Raw genomic sequence first — 18,264 nt, forward strand, 5'->3', positions numbered from 1 at the left:
AAAAAAGAAAAAATACACTACATTTGAATAGCTTGTTATGCAGCAATAAACCCCCCAAAAGAAATATGTTGATGAAAGCTATCTAAGCCTGGGTGCACAGAGGGAAGAGAAGAGGCAGGACGGAGCCAAGGAGCTCCACGTGCAAAGATCAAGCTGAGTGAGACAGCAAGGCAGACAGACCAGTGTCCTGGGAGGGGTGATGAGTACTCAAGAAGGAAGAACAGTCGAAATATCAAGGCGATACCAGAGAGAGAAGCAATAAGATAATTGTCCTTTGGATTTGGCAACATGCATGTCAATGACATTGAAAAGAACAGTTTCAGTGCATAGTGAGGATGGAAGCCAGTTGCACTGGGTTATAAAATGAAAGGGAAACAGAGCAACAAAACCAAACACACTAGAATTACACATTTCTTTTTAGAGTTATACATATCGGCCGGGATGAATCTTACAAGCGTGATGTTGAAGTTGCCGAACACTAATGCTAGAAGGGCAATATATAAAGTCTAAAAACCATGCAAATATTAAACATAAGTCATGGGCAAAGGACTTTGTGGGTTGATTAGTATCTCCCCCAAGTCTACATCCACCTGGAAACTCAGAATTTGACTTTCGTGGAATTTAATTATTAAGATGAGGTCACACTAGATCAAGATGAGAGTGTGTCCACATGGAGGAGCTGACCTTAGGGCACAGGGGACCCCGCCTGTCCCGCCCACTGCGCCCCTCAGCAGTGTAATTCAGCACATCTGTCTATTCTGCTCCCCACTCTGTCTATGGTGAGTCCTCTCTTTCACACACACCCACACACCTCTGGCCTACACCCCAGCTTTTGTATGCATAAATAAAATCTTTAAAAGGACTGCAGAATCTAGAAAGGTTAAGAGTGCCCATTGTACACATCTTTCAACTATACTGTGTTTGAAATTTTTCATGATGAAAAGGTGAGGAAATAAGACAAAATAAAACAGAAACGAATGAGATCTCAAGAAGTAGAGCCAATAAGTGAAAACATACCCTTCAAAAAAAATTAGCTATGAACTGAAGAGGCACAAGAAGGAACAGTAGCTAAGCAGGCTGGTAGAGTCAAAGAAAAGGGGTTTAAAAAGTTTTGAGACCATTTAAATGCTAACTGGGGAAGGGCCAGTAGACAAAGAATGAAAGATACAAGGTATTCTAGTGAAATGTCTATTTATGTCTGCGATCGATTCTCTGAGAGATTCAGGACACCGCCAAGATATGATCCCCCCCCCACCCCTTCCCCCACACACCCAGTCCCATCCCTCCTCTTACTCCAAGGTGGTGAGTGCCTCATCTTAGTGGCGACACCTAGTGGTCTAAAAGGAAATTGCTTCCATTCTTCTCTCATCCATCCAGGTAAGAGGGGATGCTGGTCTTCTAACCCCTCCAGATAATTTTCACCCTTTTGCTCATTGCTAGGCCAGCCTACAAAGCACAGCGCTACGAGGTAAGCTCATCTTCTTCCCAAAGAGCCCAAGGCCTCTGACCACTTCTCACGTCCTTTGCCTACTCATCCCAGAGAGGCAGAACACAAGAGGCGTGTAGGAAAGAGCTGGAAAAGATAGTCTTCCCATTACAGCCAGCTGACAGCTGAAGCCCAGTGAGCACAAGGTGAAGTTTCTTCAGCTACTCAAATCCCTAGGATTGGCCCTCCCTGCTGGCGCAGTGAGTTAAAACACAGCACTGCAAGCCAGTCGCAGCCTCTTCAGTGGGAGTTTGATACCTGGCCCCCCAGTGGACCCACATGGCACAGCAGACCTCTGCTCCCCTCAGCAGTGTACTTCATCAGTCTGCCTGTTCTGCTCCCCACTCTGTCTCTGGTGAATCCTCTCACCGCCCTCCCTCCCCGCAACTCTGGCTTGTACCCCAATTCTTTATGCATAACTAATAAATCTTTAAAAAAAAAATCCCCGGGATTATGTAGAGCTTAAATGGTGGACTCTGGAGTAAAAGTAACAGCTCAGATCCTTGCTGGACACCTAGGACTAGAAACTGGCCTCTCTGTGCCTCTGCTGAGAACTCTCTCATGACCTCAATTCTTATCTAGAAAAGGGAGTTCAGTGAACCAACCTCCTGGGCTTGTTGGGAAGATTGAAGTCGAGGATTGTGAGTACAAAGGACATGCCCTGAAAATGCAGCTGGCCTGACGGTGCTGTGAGGGCAGCGGGAAGAAGAGCCATACCACATCCTCTGCCCTTCTGGGAGAGGGCAGGAATGACAAGGGTTGGCCCCCTGGCTCCTGCCCCAGGACACACACTCCTTGACAGTGTCACCAGCACTCTTTGTCAAGATCAGAACCCCAGTCCAGCTTCTATAATTTCAGCTCCCCTCGACCAGTTCAACAGGGCTGGGCAGTTCCCAGTGCTTGGCACGCTGCTCAGTGTCCCACCCCAGCTTCTCATATTCACACTCTGGTCCTCAAACCCTAAGCCTGGTTGGAGACCCAGGTTATCTCTTCAAAGAACGTTCCTTGAATTGTCCCCCACCCTCCTTCTCCAGACCAGTATGCACCTCCTCGGTTTCATCCCTTGGGCACTGATCATCTTGTGCCCTATCCCTGTCTTACAGCTCTAATTTCAACCAACCTAATTTATTCATTTAATAAATACGTATTGAGTGTCTTTTCTGTGTCAGGTACTCTTCTAGGTGCTGGATAATGAACGAGTCACACACATGAAGAAGCTACCATTGCCATGGGGGAATGCAAAGAAGCAAATATATAAAGTATACATGATGTCAGGTACTGATGAATGCCTTGGAGGCAGTACAGGGAGAGGGGGGACCGGAAGGGGGTGGCAGGGACTCCCTGTGGCCTAGGGGTCAAGTCAGGGCTATCACCACTGCAGCCTGAGTTTGATCCCGGCCAGGGAGCTGGCCCACATGATGCAGCAGACCTCTCCTGTGCCCCCCACCACTCCCCTCCACAGTATATTTCAGTCCATCTGCCTGTTCTGCTCCCCACTCTGTCCCTGGTGAATCCTCTCCACCCCCACACTTCTGGCCAGTACCCCAGCTCTTATATGCAATGCGTGGGGTGCGGTTTTGTCACCAGAGTGGTCAGGAACATGAGCAAAGAGCAAATCCCTGAGACAAGAATGAGGATTCTGTGCTTTGGAAATGGTAAAGCAGTGGAATGGAGTGAGGACAGGGGCTAGGAGATGGGGTGGGAGATGAACACCCCCACCCCAGATCAAGACAGAACTGTTTCTCTCACCCTTCCCAGTCAGTGCTCTTCCCCACCCCCAGCCCCAAGTAATCATTCTTTTCCTTCAATTACTTTACTAGATTCATTTTGCCTGTTCTTGAACTTCTCTTAGACTGAATCATTTAATATGTAGTCTTAAGTGTCTGGCTCTTCTACTCATCATGTTATGTCTATGAGAGCCTCTCGTGCAGGTGATAGGGCTAGTCCTTCACTATTATGGGTTATTCCACTATTGATCTGTCCACTCACATGTTGAAAGATACTTGGGGCCTCCCTGGTGACACAAGGGGTTAAAGCACAGCACTATGAAGCTATTCACAACCATTGCAGCATGAGTTCGATCCCTGGCCAGGGAGTGACCCACATGATGCAGCAGACCTCTCCTGACCTGCCCCCTGCTCCCCTCAGCAGTGTACTTTGAAGATCTGCCTATTCTGCTCCCCACTCTGTCTCTGGTGAATCCTCTCAACCCCCTACACCTCCGGCCTGTACCCCAGTTCTTGTATGCATTTTTAAATAAAACTTTAAAAAGTATACTTGGATATCTTCCAACTTTTTTTTTTTTAAGATTTATTTATTTATACAGAACTGGGGTACAGGGCAGAGGTGCAAGAGTGGTGAGAGGGTTCACCAGAGTCAGAGTAGGGATCAGAACAGGCAGACTGATGAAGTCTACTGCCAACGGGAGCAGCGGGCGAGACAGGAAAGGTCTGCTGTGCCATATGAGTCACTCCTGGGGCAAGGATCAAACTCACACTGAGGCCAGCTTCGCAGTGCTGAGCTTCAACCCATTGCGCCACCAGGGAGGACCCCTGGGTTTCTTTTAATTTCTTTATCATGAATAAGACAGCTATGATCGCTTGTATCTACCTGTCTTTTGATGAACATGAGCACTAATTTCCCTTGGATCCTTTTTAGCTGACACTGGCAGTTTTCCAAAGTAGTTGCACCCACTTACAGCAATGTATAAAAGCTCTGGTTGTTCTACATCTTCACCGATGCTTGGTCCTGCCACTTTTTAATGTTAGCCATGTTTCTCAAGCTGCACCCTGGCTACAACAATGTGGAGCACCGAACAGGATGGGGGTAAGAGAGAAGGAAGGTTTGAGTGGAAGCCAAAAGCCAGCTGGAGGCTAGTGTAGTCTTCCAGGAAGACATGAACATACTTTGGGGTAGGTAATAGAGAATTACAGAAAAGCAGACCAGACCTGGATATGCTCTTGAATAGTACCTGGGTGGGTAAGAGGACACTTTCTGAGCTGCCGACTGGGGAAATGGCATGGTGGAACAAGGGGAGGTCCAGGCCTCTGAGCTGTCTGAGTAGATGATGGCTCTTGGAGCTTAGACTCTTAGACTCTTAGAGCTGACGTGAGGCGCCAGAGGCCCCCCCCCCTTGGTACAACTGATGAGTGCTGGCCGCGTGAATAGTAAAACTGCCTGCATCAGACAGAGCTGGATGAAAGTGCCAGTCCTGCCCCTGGCTCGCCCTGCACCTTGGACTTCAGGCTGGGACTTCCCAGCCTCCATCTACCACCTCCCAGGTCACGTCCTATGGCACCTGGAACACGCAAGAATGAAATCATTTACTCTTCCAAGTTCGAGGCACCCTGGAGCCTGTCTTATAAGGCTGGCACCTCTCCCTCTCATCACATTTCCAAAGTCACCGCTGAGGGCCCTGAGTGCAGCCCTTCCCCAGCCTCCAAGAAACAGAGAGGCAGACAGCAGGTGTGTTGATTCATAGACTTTATCAGCTTTTCCTCCACCCAGTGGTTTTGGCAATGACAAGCGAGCCTGTACAATACACAGGGTTCACTCTGTTAAAGCTGGAGGGTGCAGGGAGGGGCCCAGGGCTGCCCAGGAGGCAGCAGGGCAGGCGTCAAGGCTAGGGATGGGCAGCAACCCAGACTGGACAGTGGACACCAGAGTCAGAGGAGGATTGTGGGAGCTGGAGTGAGGGGTCACGAAGAAAGGTAGGGTAATTGGGGGGAGAAATGAGTGCATTAGCAGTTGCAAGGAAAAAGCAGGGAGCAAGAGGGGGACTTGGAGGCCATCTGTAGGGAGGAAGGGTGGGGACATGGCACCTGTGTGTGTAAAGGGGAGTCCAGTTTTTGCGGCAGGAACAAGACAAACCGCTGTATAAAAGGGACTGTACAACATAACCTATGATACAATCTTTACATATGATACAAGGTTCTTTCCCTCTGTGAGATTTAAAAAATAAATTTACAATTCCAGAGCTTTTGGTAAAAAATATTTACACCCTAGAGCAGGAGCGGCAGCTGCCTTCGCTGCTGCTGCTACCTCTTCAGAAGGGAAAGAGGTGGTTCCAGAAAGGAGGGGAGGCTGCTTCAGGAAGCCTCACCCACTAGCTGCCAGGAGCCCCCTGCACCCCTCGGTCCTGGAGGCCTGGGGTGGGAGAGGAAGGGGAGACAGAGCGGTAACAAAGGCATCACCAGAGTCCAGTTCTGCCTTTACAGTCTCTGCTGTTCCCTCACCCCCTCTATTGGGGGCTGTATGCCCCAGGCCCAGGGATTCACCTCACCCCGGCTCTGATTAGGAGGATAAAGTGGGAGTCAAGACAGGGAGAGGGATTGAGACCATGTGCTTGGTGTCAGACACCAGAGCCAGAAGGAATGACAATTCCCTTCTCAGCAGTGAGACACCTAAAAGCAGGAATGTGGGCAGCAGGCCACCCTAACTCCTGATACCGCCACCCCCACCCCACTGCACCACAGAGGGAGGGTCCTATAGGCAGCTTAGGCCTGTGTTTCCCTGAGCATCTTCTACCCTCGTCAGAGCCCCCTCGAGCCTGCTCCCAAGGGCTGATGGGTAATCCCTGCCCACCTGCCCCTGCAGTTCACCCACAAGCCTGGGCAGGCTGGGCAGCCAGAGGAGCTGAGCGGGGAGGGTGGGGGTGGGGAAAGCACCCGAAACTGTCCGGGGGCTGAGAAGATAAGGGTAGCACCAAACAGAGGGACCCACACACACAGCACACAACGCCCTCCCTCATTGCAGGCCACTCGCTCCTTACAAGGGGTGCGCAAGTGCACACAGACGCCGGGGGTACTGCCAGGGACCCCAGCCCTGACGAGGGGGGCCAGGCAGGTGGTGGAGAGGATGGCTGCCGACCCATCCTGCAGAGGAGAGAGGCCCAGCTCCCCTTCCTGCATGGGAAGTAGCAGCTGGAAGCGCCAGCTCTGGACCAGACCTCCAGTGGAGGGGACAGAGCAAGGAGCTCTCTGCCCGCCTCCCTGCAAGGGCAGGAATCAGAATCAGTGGTGGTTTCGGCTTGAAAGAAGAGGGGAGAGGACTCAGCAGAATGGACAAAGTTCAGGGTAAGTCCCTCCGAGTCTTCCCTGTGGGCGGAAACAGCTCCGGGGTAAGAGGCCAGCTGAGGGTTGGGACGGGGTGCAAAGTGCTTGAGTGCCAGGTGCTGGGGGCCCCGGCGGGGGCCCACTGGAACCCCTACTCTCACTGACTGTTAGCCTCCAGCTTGTAGGAGAGTTCGAAGAGGAGGTTCTGGTTGTCGATGACCTGGAACTGGCGCACATAGGCCTTGGTCTGCAGGTGATGGGGGGACGCCTCCATCTCCAGGCCTGGGGGGAGGACGGAGCAGAGCTCCTGTCAGGTCCCCAATCTCCCCTCTCCTCTACACACCCACAAGCCAGAGAAGGCCGACAGGTGCTGGGCAGGGGGCCGAGGAGAGAGTGGAGAACTGACAGGTTTCAAGGCACAAGCGCTTCAGCAGGGCCTTCTCCCCAGGTCCTCCACCCCGCCTCGCTCTACCTGCGATGCTCTGAGGCCCCAGGTACTCACACAGGGGCCGGCTCCGGTACTTGCGGACTGTCCTCACTTTTTCCGCCACTGAATGCTGGAAGATAATAAGGAATGAGCCTTGGGAAGGGCAGAGGAAGATGCCCTCTGCTGCCCCCCCTCGCTGTCGGTTTTACTCTCCCAGTCCCCAACGCCAGAGGGTCTCTGAAGGACCAAAGAGGGGGTGTAACAAGGTGGCCCCACAGTGGGAGGGAGAGTTGCCCCAGAGCTGCCTGTCAGCTTTGCCACCGTGGGCGGGTTGCCACAGTGATGCCACCAGGGAGATAGTCAGGAGTCTGTTAGACAAGCTGGGCACCGTGGAGGAAGGCTGTTCTCTCGTGGAGGTGCCAGGAGTGGGGGCTGGCATTCACAGGACGGGGGGTTGGCAGTGCCACTTACCAGCTTCTCGATGTTCACCAAACCATCTACAAGGGTCTTACTCCCCTCGTGCAGGAAGGTCAGGTCTAGGGATGGGGAGGGAATCAAATGTAAGGACAGAGTAAGAGCAGAGGGCAGCTGCACCCCAGACCCTGCCCCCAGAGCCCACTCAGTCTCCAGGTGGGCATCCAGAGTCAGAAGTGGGCATGGAGATGTGCGGGAAAGGGCACATCTCACCTTTGAGGATCAGAGGCACGAAAGGAATCACTGGGGGTTTCATCTTGGAGATCACTTCTCGATAGCTTTTGTGGTTTCTGCAGGGGTCCTAGCATCCAACAGAAGAGGGGTAAAGATAGGGACAGACGAGGGGTAAAGGGATAAAGGCAGGCCTAGTGTACCAGCAAGTGCCCACCCTGCTCCCCCTCCTCTCCGGCGGATCCAGCTCTGATCAGGTAGGGGTGTGATGGGTGTCTAGCTGGGTGGGGGCTTGACTGCCCTGTCTCTGCTCCAGGGAAAAAGAGGGTAGCACGCCTCCACCCTACCCTGTGAGCAGAGTTGGGGGCCAGGGGGTGTCAGGCACTACAAACCTTGAAGCTTGAGGAAGGTTTATAGGAACAGAGAGCTCTGAAGTTTAAGTGCAGGGGCAGGTAAAACAGCCAAACCCACTTACCGTCAGGTTCTCAAATTTGCGGAACAAGTTCTTGAATTTCCCCGGCAGCTTCTGTAGAGTTTGAAGAAAGAAGGCAGGTGAGTGCGGAACTCTTAGGGTTTCAGGAGAGCCCTGACTCATCCCCAGGTGTTAGTGGGGAAAGGGCCTGTGTTTTGCAGGGAGTAGGTAAGCTGATGGGTGGGGAAGTAGACTGAGACCTTGGAGAGGTCTGGGGAACTTGAAGCAGCCCTGGGGGAATGTATTATTCTGGGGAAGTCCAGGCATCTGCGTATACATGCCTGGTGGCGAAGGAGCCTCCCAGAGTGAGGGCTGAAATCCAAGCACCAAGCATGTAGCCTGGGGGCACTGCCTGCTCCCCTCCAGCAGGGGTGCACCCTTCTATAATCTGCCCCAGCCAGCGCCCCCAGCCAGCATCTGCCGGAAGAAGGCGCCTCTCAATGGCCACAAGGACTTCCCAGAGGCAGTCCCAGTGCACTGGGGTGAGCCCCGATAACCAGACAGAGGCTGGAGGCCAAGATCTCGGAGGTGGGCGGGGAGGAGAGGACAGGGGTCTCATCACCTCCCAGGTGAGCCGCAGGCGGCTGACCGCGGCGTTGTCCAGCCCCATGACCACCGCGTAGAAGGACAGCAGGTCCTGGTTCTGCTTGCAGCTGCGGGGGTGGGAGCGGGGTCAGCGGGCACTCGGGGCCACGGGCCTCGTCTCCCACTCCGCGGGCCGCACTCACATGGCCGCGATCTTGATGAACTTCTTGAGCAGCTGCGAGCGCTTGCCAGGAGCCTCACAGAGCAGCACCTCGGTGGCCACCCAGTGCGTGACCTCGCTGCAGCGCTGCAGCAGCAGCTCCAGGTTGGCGGTCTCCCGGCGGCCGCGCTCCCCGTGGAACACGTAGTCCACGAACTCCAGCTGCGTGGGGTGGCCGGCCGGCGGCAGGCAGGATGAGCAGGGAAGGCAGTGCAAGACCGAGAGGAGCCAGGACAAGGCAGGAGGGCGGGCGGAGGGGCAGGAGTGGTGGAAAGTGGGAAGAGCCCGGGACAGGATGCAGCAGAGATGGGGGGGGGGCGGGAAGAGACGACATGAATAATATTCTACCATCCATTGAGAATTCACTAGGTGTCAGGCACTTGCTAAAGGCCACCAGTCCTCAAGCCAACCATCTGCTAGACATGGTCGCTGTCTCCTTACTTAAGAGTGAATTTTTTTTTAAAGATTTATTTATTTATGCACACAGAACTGGGGTACAGGCCAGAGTGCGGGGCCAGTGAGAGGATTCACCAGAGACAGAGTGGGGAGCAGAACAGGCAGATCGACGAAGTACACTTCTGAGGGGAGCAGCGGACAGGTCAAGAGAGGTCTGCCGCGCCATGTGGGTCACCTTTAGGGCAGGGATCGAACTCATGCTGCAGTGGCTTTAGCTTCTTAGTGCTGCGCTTTAACCTGCTGCGCCACCAGGGAGGGCCCAAGAGTGAATATTTTTTTAAACACTGTCTAAGGATGAGGCAGGTTCTGGGGCTGCAGCACTTGGCCTGACCTGCTCTGCAGGCACTCTGGGCTCGGGGAGGCCTGCATTGCCTAAGGACCACAGTGAGCACCAGCGGCACTAACCAGTAGCACAGCTGCAGGCACTATCTCCCTCCAGGTACCCCTAGGGCACTTCTGGCTCCAGACCCCCCCCCAACCCTCCCCCCCAGTGCCTGCTCCTCTCAATCCCCACCTCGTGCACACATCGGAACAGCTCCCAGTGGAAGGCGGTGAGATGGTTGGCCACGTCCTCCGGCTCCACGCGATGGATCTCTGTGTCTCCCGGGGAGACCTGGATCTCCTCAGGGAGGGGCACCTGGAGGCACACAAGGACACAGGGCTGGGCTCCACCCTGGGCCTGGAAGCTTCTGCTCCCAGCCCCTCTCGGGCGCCGCCAAGGGCTCAGGAAGGAGTTCTTACCAGAGCCTCGTAGCTGTCCCGGGTGCAGGCAAACAGGTGGCTGTTGATGCCCAGCGTGGTGAAGACACAGTCTTCAGTGGGCTGGAGAAGGACCTTCTCTGCAGGAGAAGGAGGTGCTTGCCCAGCCCCAGCCACGGCCCCCACCTGCCCCGAATCCTGCCCCTGGACACACACAGTTTAGACCATGGGACTCAAATGAACACGCCTATGCCCCCTATCTCTGAAAATGTTCAAATAATGATTTTGTTTTCTCCCCACATTTAATTTCTTTTTACCCCCAACATTCTTTCACAACTCTCCTCTCTCATTTTAGCATCCCTGCGATACTGGAAAAGCAGGAATGTTCTCTCCATCTTAGAGGAAGCTAAGACTTTGGCTACTTTGCAGGTTTGCTACCTGTTCATAGGGTTTGGAGGTCAAACCTCTTTCTTTAACCTCAAAAACACAACTTCCTTATGTCTTCAAAGGAGTTGCAGAGCTAGGACAAGATCCCAAGTAAGAATCTAACACCCACACCCATGACCAAGTGCCCTGACCAGTGCTTCCAAACTTTACAGAGCAAGGGAATCCCGGGGAGGGGGTAGGGTCGGGGAGTCTTATTCAAACACACACTGGGGTTCAGTAGGTGTGGGCTGGGGGAGGTAGGCTGCAATGTTAACAAGCTCCCAGGTGATGCTCATGCAGAACAGCACTTTAAGCAGCCAGGGCCCAGGGCCTCCACCCCTGCCCTAAGGCCCCGGGCTTGAGTTCCTCCTTTCCTGGCGCCCCAGCCTGGCTCTTCCTGACCCTCACCTCCTGAGGAGGCCACAGCTACCAGGATGAGGGACTCCTCACGCCCCGCAGGCTCCTCAGAGTACTGCAGTTTCTCCGTCACAGAGCCCAGAATGTCCTGGACAGATGCTGAGAGACGGCTGCGGATGGTCACGTATGAGTGGTCAGGCATGTAGACCCGGCAGAAGACTAGAGAGAGACAGGGAGGTGACTTCTCAGCAGGGGGCTGGCAGCTCTAGCACAGTCCCCACTATGTACCTCTCTTCCCCACCTCACTCAGCCCAGCCCTAAGTTGGCTAGTTTCTTAAAAAGATACTGTGGAAAGGACTGGTTCTACCACACAAGGCCAGAGACCCCACAGGATGCCTGAGCCGCTCCTCCTAATGCCCACACTCACTCTCATCAGAGCCCCGGAAGGCCACTCTGGTCTGTAGGCAGGAGTCTATCCGGCGGAAGTGGCGGAAGAGTGGTTTCACCTGCTTGCTGGGCGGCTGGCTCTCCTCTGGGATCCTGGCAGGGACACAGCCGGGCATCAGGAAGCTCTGCCAGGTACCGGAGTGCCAGGCAGGCAGTGTCAAGTGGGGATAGAACTGGGTCAGGATGCTCTGGCACCGGGTTCAGAGAGGCAAAGGGGGTCAGGAGAAAGGACAAGGACCAGCGTGGGACAAATGTCCAAACCAAATGTCCCCTCTTCCAGGAATTCTTCTCTGATCCACCCCATCCACCAGGAAAGGCCACTTTTTTTTTGCCTCATCAGCTGTAGGACCGCACAAAATGGACAGCATTTGAAGGCTGGGGTTATTTTTGCTGAATTCTTTTTCATCCCCTAGGCCGAGCACACTGCTTGGCACAGGCCAGGCGCAGGTCATCAGCTGCTTGCTGAAATGTGCTGACAAAGACCTGACAGTCAGGAGAGAGACGTGTGTGCAGCTGCTGCTCACACCAAGCAGGAGGTGTTGGGTGGCAACGCAGAGGCGGACGCAGAGGGGTGCTGTGAGGGCGAGAGGCGGGGGCTCCTACAGGATGACAGGGGAGATGGCCTCGGCCTCGGCCTGGGCCCTGAAGGACACGGGAGGAGAAGCGGCTGGCGGAGGGCATCGTGGGCCATATAAACCGCAGCAGAAAGGTGGCAGCTGGCGCCAGGTGCAGCGAATGGAAGGGTGCACATGGGTGTTGTGGGTGCAGGGGGATGTGAGTGGTGAGGTGCGAAGGATCAGGGCAGGCAGGAAGGGACACGTTTCACATCTTGTGCAAGGGTGGCAGGTGCCCGGAGCTGTGCGTGTTTTGGAAAAGAAGCCTGATGTTGTCAGGTTGGAGAGCGCTCTCTCCTCTGCGTAAGAAGGGAGAGAAAACAAGACCGGAAGCTGATGCCCTGCGCAGGGGCTGTGGCATTAAGCCAAGCTAGAGCAAGTGAGAACTGAAGACGCTAATGGTGGGGACGGAGCAGAGAGAAACCCAAGGGCCAGCGGGATGGAGGGAGGTGGTGGTGGTGTTCTGAAACCTGCTCGCATTACTCACGAAGATTGTTAGATTTGGGGGGATTCTGCCAACTGAATTTTAAACACAGCCATTGAGTGTATGTGTGTGTGTAAGCATATATGATATATAAAATAAACATATAGGATGTAAAATAGACTTACAGCCAAATCAGTATCAAAACAGTAGTTTCCTAGCTGTTTTCACTCTTACCTATGCTCTTCAGGTCGTTTGCCTCTATTGTATTCGCTGGTGCCAATTCTATAAAATGCCCGCTCCTTACTCTGCGTCTCCTCCCAATGCCACACTCAGAGATGTCATGTTGGTAACTTGAAAGCAGCCACCGTGAGCGAATTTATACCATGGGACTCAGCAAAAGTGACCAACCAGGGCTCTCTCTCCTGAAGTGCTGGCTGGGTGGATGAATACATGGATGGGGAATGGGCCAAAATATGACCGGAAACCATGCTGTGTGCTACTCTCTTGTACGAGAAGGGACTAAAATGAAACCCTATTGGTGCAGGCCCTGTAGTCTAGGGACAGGGGAGTGGGGACGTCTTCCCTGTCCCATCCGCCACCCCATTCCCCTCACTTTAGCTCCACGGTTTCCACAAGCTGGTGCAGCCTCAGTGTTTCCTCTCGGAGGTCCTGGTAAAGAGACTCATCCTTCATAATCAGCAGGTACAGCTCCTGGGGCGCAGAGGAGAAAGAGGGTGAGGGGAGGAGTCTCATTCCGGCTCATTCGCTCACTCCCACAGGGGCTAGGGAAAGGTGCCCCTGCCACTGAGCACGGAAGAGACATTCAAGCCAAGGCCCAAGGGCAGCTTCGTCCAGGTACCCAGCACGAGAAGATGGCTCCTTCAAAGAGGGCCCCTTTCCAGAACTCTCATCCACCTCCTGTTCCAAGCCCACCTTGATGATGCGGCCGGCCCCCTCTTCCTCCTGCAGCAGCCCCTGGTAGGTATCCAAGAAATGAAGCAACATGGCTAGACAGGCCTGCTTCCGGCCCAGCCCCTCAGGGCCCTCCACACCTCCTGCCCAAACAAAGCTGACCCCCAAGTTAAGAAAAAGCCCTGGGCAGACCAGGAAGGGAAATGGGGGGGGAACCACCCCCAAATTGTGTCTAGGTTTGGAGCCGGGGAGGAAAGAGATCCAGGAGTCCTTGGAGCCAAGATCTCCTTATGCTCCAGCCTAGTTTTTGCTCAGAGGGTTGGAGCTGCCTTCCAGCTCCTGCCTGCAGGCCAACCCAACCTGGAGCTCACTGGGGGCTGATAAAGGTCGATGGTGTTAGCACAAACCTGACCGCACTTGAGTGTAATGTCCGGGGTTGCCAAGAGCGCCTGTGGTGGTCTACACAGTGACCTGACGTTTATGACCACGTCCTGGAATAACTCAGTGAGGGCTCTATGCTCACAGGCTCACAGTGACCAGTCCAGCTGGGGGCTGGTCTCCAGCCGCCCTGCTAACCCACAGCCACAACCTGACGTTTCCAATCAGACCCTGTAATAACTCACTGGGCAACCAGATGTTTAGAGCAATAACTCAGCAGGCAGAGAGGCGCTCTTAATAGAATAATGACGCCTTGTGTTTGTCCAGGGCTCTGTAATCTCTAAAGCACTCCCACATCTGCTATCAGGTTGTGCGCCCCAGCCCTGGAGATAGTCAGCCAGGTGTTCTTCACCCCCGTTCTAGAGTAGAAGAAACTAGGTCCCGGGAGTTTCAGTGACCTGCCCATGGCCACCCAGCAGCTGAGTGCGTTTTCCAGGGGAGAGCTTAGGCCCTGACATCATGGTGGGTGGGTGTGTGGCTCCCTCCCTCCCCCACTTTCCAAGTTCCTCAAAAGGATATTACTGGTGTAGCTCCTGCAGGAATTTCTCCGTGGGGAGGAAGAGAGAATGGGTGAGGACGATGTCATCCAGCAGGATATCTGTAGAGACGAATTGGTGCCACTGCTGCCCGGCAGCACTCCAGATCCCACTGGACACCCACCAACCCCCACTCTTGCCTCTGAGGGTGAGTTCTCTTCAGCTGGGTGGGAGCCCCGGCCACCTGCCCCGTCATGCTCTGCACACACACACACACATGTGTGAAGGTTCTGGGCAGCCGCTGCGGGGGTGGGGTTGGCAGCTGCCAAGGCAGCTGGAGGGAAGGAGGGGGCACCCTGCCACCACCACGCCCACTTTCGCTTCAGTGTGTGTAGGAAGCTGATCAGATAATACGTCAAGCTTGAAATCTGCCCCCCAAAAAGGGCCCAGAAGTGTCTCCAGATCAAGTGAACTTCCAAACCCAGAAGTTGGGGCCAGGTGTGTGTGTGTCTGACCTTCCCCCTCGTTCCCTAACAGCTTTGAGTTCTGACTAGGCAGGTGAGAACCGGCCTTATTAAAAGGGAGAGGGAGCAACCGCAGTCTCTTTGATCCCAAAGCCTTTAAATAGAAGCACACTGTGGCCTCTGGGTGCCCAGAGAAGGAAGGGTTAATGATGGAAGAATGGAGGGGAGTGGCTCCTCTCATCACCCCTGCCCCTCCACACCCCCATCTGGGCCTGGCTCAGCCAGTCAGCCAAGTACAAGGTCGCCCTGACTTGCAGCCAGCCCTGGGGTGGGGCAGGGCAGCCTGGCACACACAGACAGGCAGGGCACAGGGAGGGAGCCAGGTGTCTTCACCAGGACAGGTTAGGGCCAGGCCCCCCCGGCACTGCTGCAGGACAAAGCCAAGGCTTCTGAGAGTCCCTGGCGCGCCATCCCCTGGCTTGCACAGAGGAGGCCGGGAAGCAACACTAGACCTAGGCTTGACTTCCAACCATTTCACTTCACAAAAGAGAAACTGAGGCCCAGAGCTGGGAGGGGCTTCCCTGAAGTTGGAAAAGGAACCTAGCCTCCTGAGTCTTTGTTCTGCTCTGAACATGCCAAGCAAACAGTGTCAGGGTAGAGCCCAGTGGTCAGACCGGGCTGTTTAGAGATTTGAGAGACTCGGGTGAGTTCCCGCCTGCCACACACCGTGGGAGGAGACCAAGATGGTTTGACAACATTGGTTATACTGGAGAATGTCAGGGTGGCATTCCCATTCACACTGGGACTGGTTTGAGGCAGGGTTCCCCAAACCAGTTAGTCTGGGGCTCCAGCCTGCCAGGCAGAGAATAGGGGTGACAATCAATCCTGGAATCCTTCCCCAGGGGAGCCTGAGCAGAGTCTGTGGCACCAGGTCTCTCTGGGGGCGGGAACGGACAGCTGCTTCTCCGGCTCTCTCTCTACCCATCACCCTGCCATATTCTTACAGTGAGTCTGAGGCTCCCCCCCTTCCCGCATAGGTCCAGGCCCAGAGATGGGGACTAGGAATTTGTACAAACAACAGGTTTGTAAACTCTTGGCCTCATAGACAAACCAAGTCAGAGCAATGGAAGGACCTGGGGCTGAGGGTGGGGGGATGCTGGAGGGGGCTACAGTTTGGTGTCTGCTCTGCCAAGCAGGCGCTGGTCCAACGCACAGCCTCCCCGGGGAATGTGTCATAGAGACACAGGGTGTGTGGTGTGGGCGGGAAATTATGGTTAGGAGAGCTGTGTGTGTCTGATATTTTTCTAATTAAATCCAAAAGGTGTCAGCTCCCCAGGGCAACTACAGCCTGGGCCAAGGAGAAGACCCAGGTCTTGAGAAGAATCTAGGGGAGTAGAGCCCCATTCATTACATCTAAGTTAGGGTTCCTTGCAGAGGTCTGAAAACCAACTGTGAAACCCCCATTTTGGGCTCTCAGTCAGAGCTCCCAATCTCAAACCCTGCTGCGCTCAGTGAAATGCCAAGGGCGACCCCAAAGGCCCGAAGGTCCTCTACCTCAGCCACTCACTGGTAATTTGGGGGCTCAGTTCTTCAAAACCCCCTTAGTAGGGGTGCTGGTGGGAGTGGTGAAATAGCATCATCGTTTAGGGAGTAAGCCTCTCAGGGTGTGGTTATTATTTTGTAAGGAGGCTGTGCGCAGAGGCCCGCCACCCGGAAGGGCGGGAGTTGAAGAGACGAGACCCCTGGATGCTGCAGGCCCCCCAGCTGTCTGCCCAGCACCTCTCCCCCAACAGACACCTAGAGCGCCTCCCTTCACCCCAGCTGCTAAGGACAATGCATCCCTTTGCCCAGGCCCAAAAGGCAGCCTGGGCCTTGTGCTGTCTGGCACTGCCCTGCTGAGTGGGCCATCCCTGTGCTCCGCAGCTTCTAAATGGAATGGGGGGACTGCTGGAAGGTCTTTCAGGGCTTGGACCCCTCTGGGAGATGGCACAGGCTGCTCTGGGCAGCTTCCATCTTAGTGTGTCAGACCCTAATTGGAGGCCACAGAAGGAGGTAGCAACATCAGGAGCCATGGGAGTCTGTGGATAAAAGGGCCAGGGGAAAGGCCAGGCGGCTTGAGGAGAGAATGAGGTTAGCCTCTGGTCCAGCCCGGGGAGGCTGCCGCGGTGGAAGGTGAGCACTGTGGCTTCTCTCCTGCAGAAGGGTCAGTGCCTTGGCTAGACCCCTACCTGCTTCAGTTGACGGCCCACCCCAACCCAGGCCCTGATGGCGCTGCCCCCACCCTCCACCGGCAGGCCAGGAAGAGGAACCAGGTGGTGACCCGGCCACTCCAGAAAGGAGGAGCCAGCCCACTCCTTACCTGAGTCGGCGCTGTCCCTGGTGGCCCCTCCGGCCAGGCGCTCCAGAACCCGGTTCAGAAGATGCTCCGGCCGCTCCGGGACGCCCAGGGGGGCCCAGGGCGGCGAAGTCAGGGGCTCGCCCGGGGACAGCTCGTCGGAGGAGTACGAGGATGGAGAGCGCAGGGGCCCCCCACCCCCGAGCGGCCCGGGCCCGGACACCTCCTCTAGCTGCAGCCAGCAGGGGCCCCCGCTGCCGAGCTCCTCGGCGACCCCCGCGGACTCTTCCCCTTCCTCTTCTGGGGGTGGCTCCAGCCCCGGCTCGGCGAGGGGCTCCCGGAGGAAAGCTGGGAGCAGCAAGCGAGACACGCTCTGACGCCGCTGCAGCGGCCGCGGTCCCCCAGCTGGACCGCCGCCCCCGCCGGGCCCCCCACCCCCTCCAGGGCCGCCGCAGCTCCCCGGACCCCCGCCGGGACCTCCCGCCACCGTTCGCCCCGCCAGCTGCGACGTCTGCTTCTTCAAAAATTTCTCCAGCGGCTTCATGCCCCCCTCCCCCCCCGCCCCTCTCTTCGGGGACGCCGGGGAACCCAGGTGTCCCGGGCGCGGGCGGGGGGGGCGGAGACACGATGCTCGGAGCCGGAGGGGCAGAGCCGAGGGCCGTGCCAGGCGCCGGACTGGGGGCCAGAGGTGCCCGAGGCTCGCTGGCGGGAGTCCAGGGGCCGGTGTCCGGGGGAGGTGCCAGAGGGAAGGAGTGCCGGCTCTCAGTAGCCCCCCATGCCGGCCGCAGCCGGCGCGCGGCCCGAGGGTGGGTAGGCTGCGGGGCCGGGGCCCCCGGCTCTGCGCTCCTGGGCCGGGCTGCGGCGGCAGAGGCAGCGGGCGGAGCGCAGCTGAGAAGACGCGGCGGCGGCAGCGGCGGCTGCGCTCCTGGCAGGGGGTGGGGGGGAAGGTGGCAGCGCGAGACCGCGCCCCCTCTCTAGGCCCCGCCCAGTCCCCGCCCCCGCCCTTTCTGGGCCCGCCCCCTGGACCGCGCGAGGCTTGAACTTGGGCGCCCGCTGACCGCGAGTGTCAGCGACTGAGTGGGAGTGGGAGTGGGCTCGGAGGAGACGCAGGAACTAAGGGTAGGGGCGGGGGTGTGGCTTACCAACGGCCAGCGCTTCCCGGAGTCACCGACTCTTGGTATCGTTTCTGAGAACCAGGGCTGGCCTGTGGCTGGCCCGGACCCACCTACCTGTATCCAGGTGAGACCGGCATAGGCTGCTGACCGCGTGTTCATCACTCTGAACCCCGATAGTGTGCTCTGTTGCCATATTCATAGGAACATGTGGCCTTTATCTTCCTTCTGTGACGACTGGGAAGGCCTCTTGGGTGGATTGGCATTGGTGCTGG

At 56.0% G+C, this 18,264-nt stretch overlaps 1 protein-coding gene across 1 annotated transcript; it reads right to left on the reverse strand.

Annotated features, from left to right (window-relative positions):
* Positions 1–4,961: 4,961 nt before the first annotated feature.
* RAPGEFL1 (Rap guanine nucleotide exchange factor (GEF)-like 1) lies at positions 4,962–17,421 on the reverse strand. The gene is made up of 15 exons (XM_012726007.1): positions 16,902–17,421; positions 14,125–14,200; positions 13,186–13,327; positions 12,866–12,963; positions 11,195–11,307; positions 10,819–10,986; positions 10,027–10,124; positions 9,800–9,922; positions 8,813–8,991; positions 8,647–8,737; positions 8,088–8,138; positions 7,655–7,742; positions 7,439–7,503; positions 7,043–7,097; positions 4,962–6,822 (listed from the first exon to the last, which is right to left on the reverse strand). The coding sequence occupies exons 1-15, from the start codon at positions 17,419–17,421 to the stop codon at positions 6,698–6,700; spliced, it is 1,992 nt and encodes a 663-aa protein (XP_012581461.1). The 3' UTR covers positions 4,962–6,697.
* Between the last annotated feature and the right edge of the window lie 843 nt (positions 17,422–18,264).

This window comes from Condylura cristata, unplaced genomic scaffold, assembly GCF_000260355.1.
Source record: "Condylura cristata isolate star-nosed mole 26May11 unplaced genomic scaffold, ConCri1.0 scaffold00017, whole genome shotgun sequence".
In the NCBI taxonomy this organism is placed as follows: Eukaryota; Metazoa; Chordata; class Mammalia; order Eulipotyphla; family Talpidae; genus Condylura; species Condylura cristata.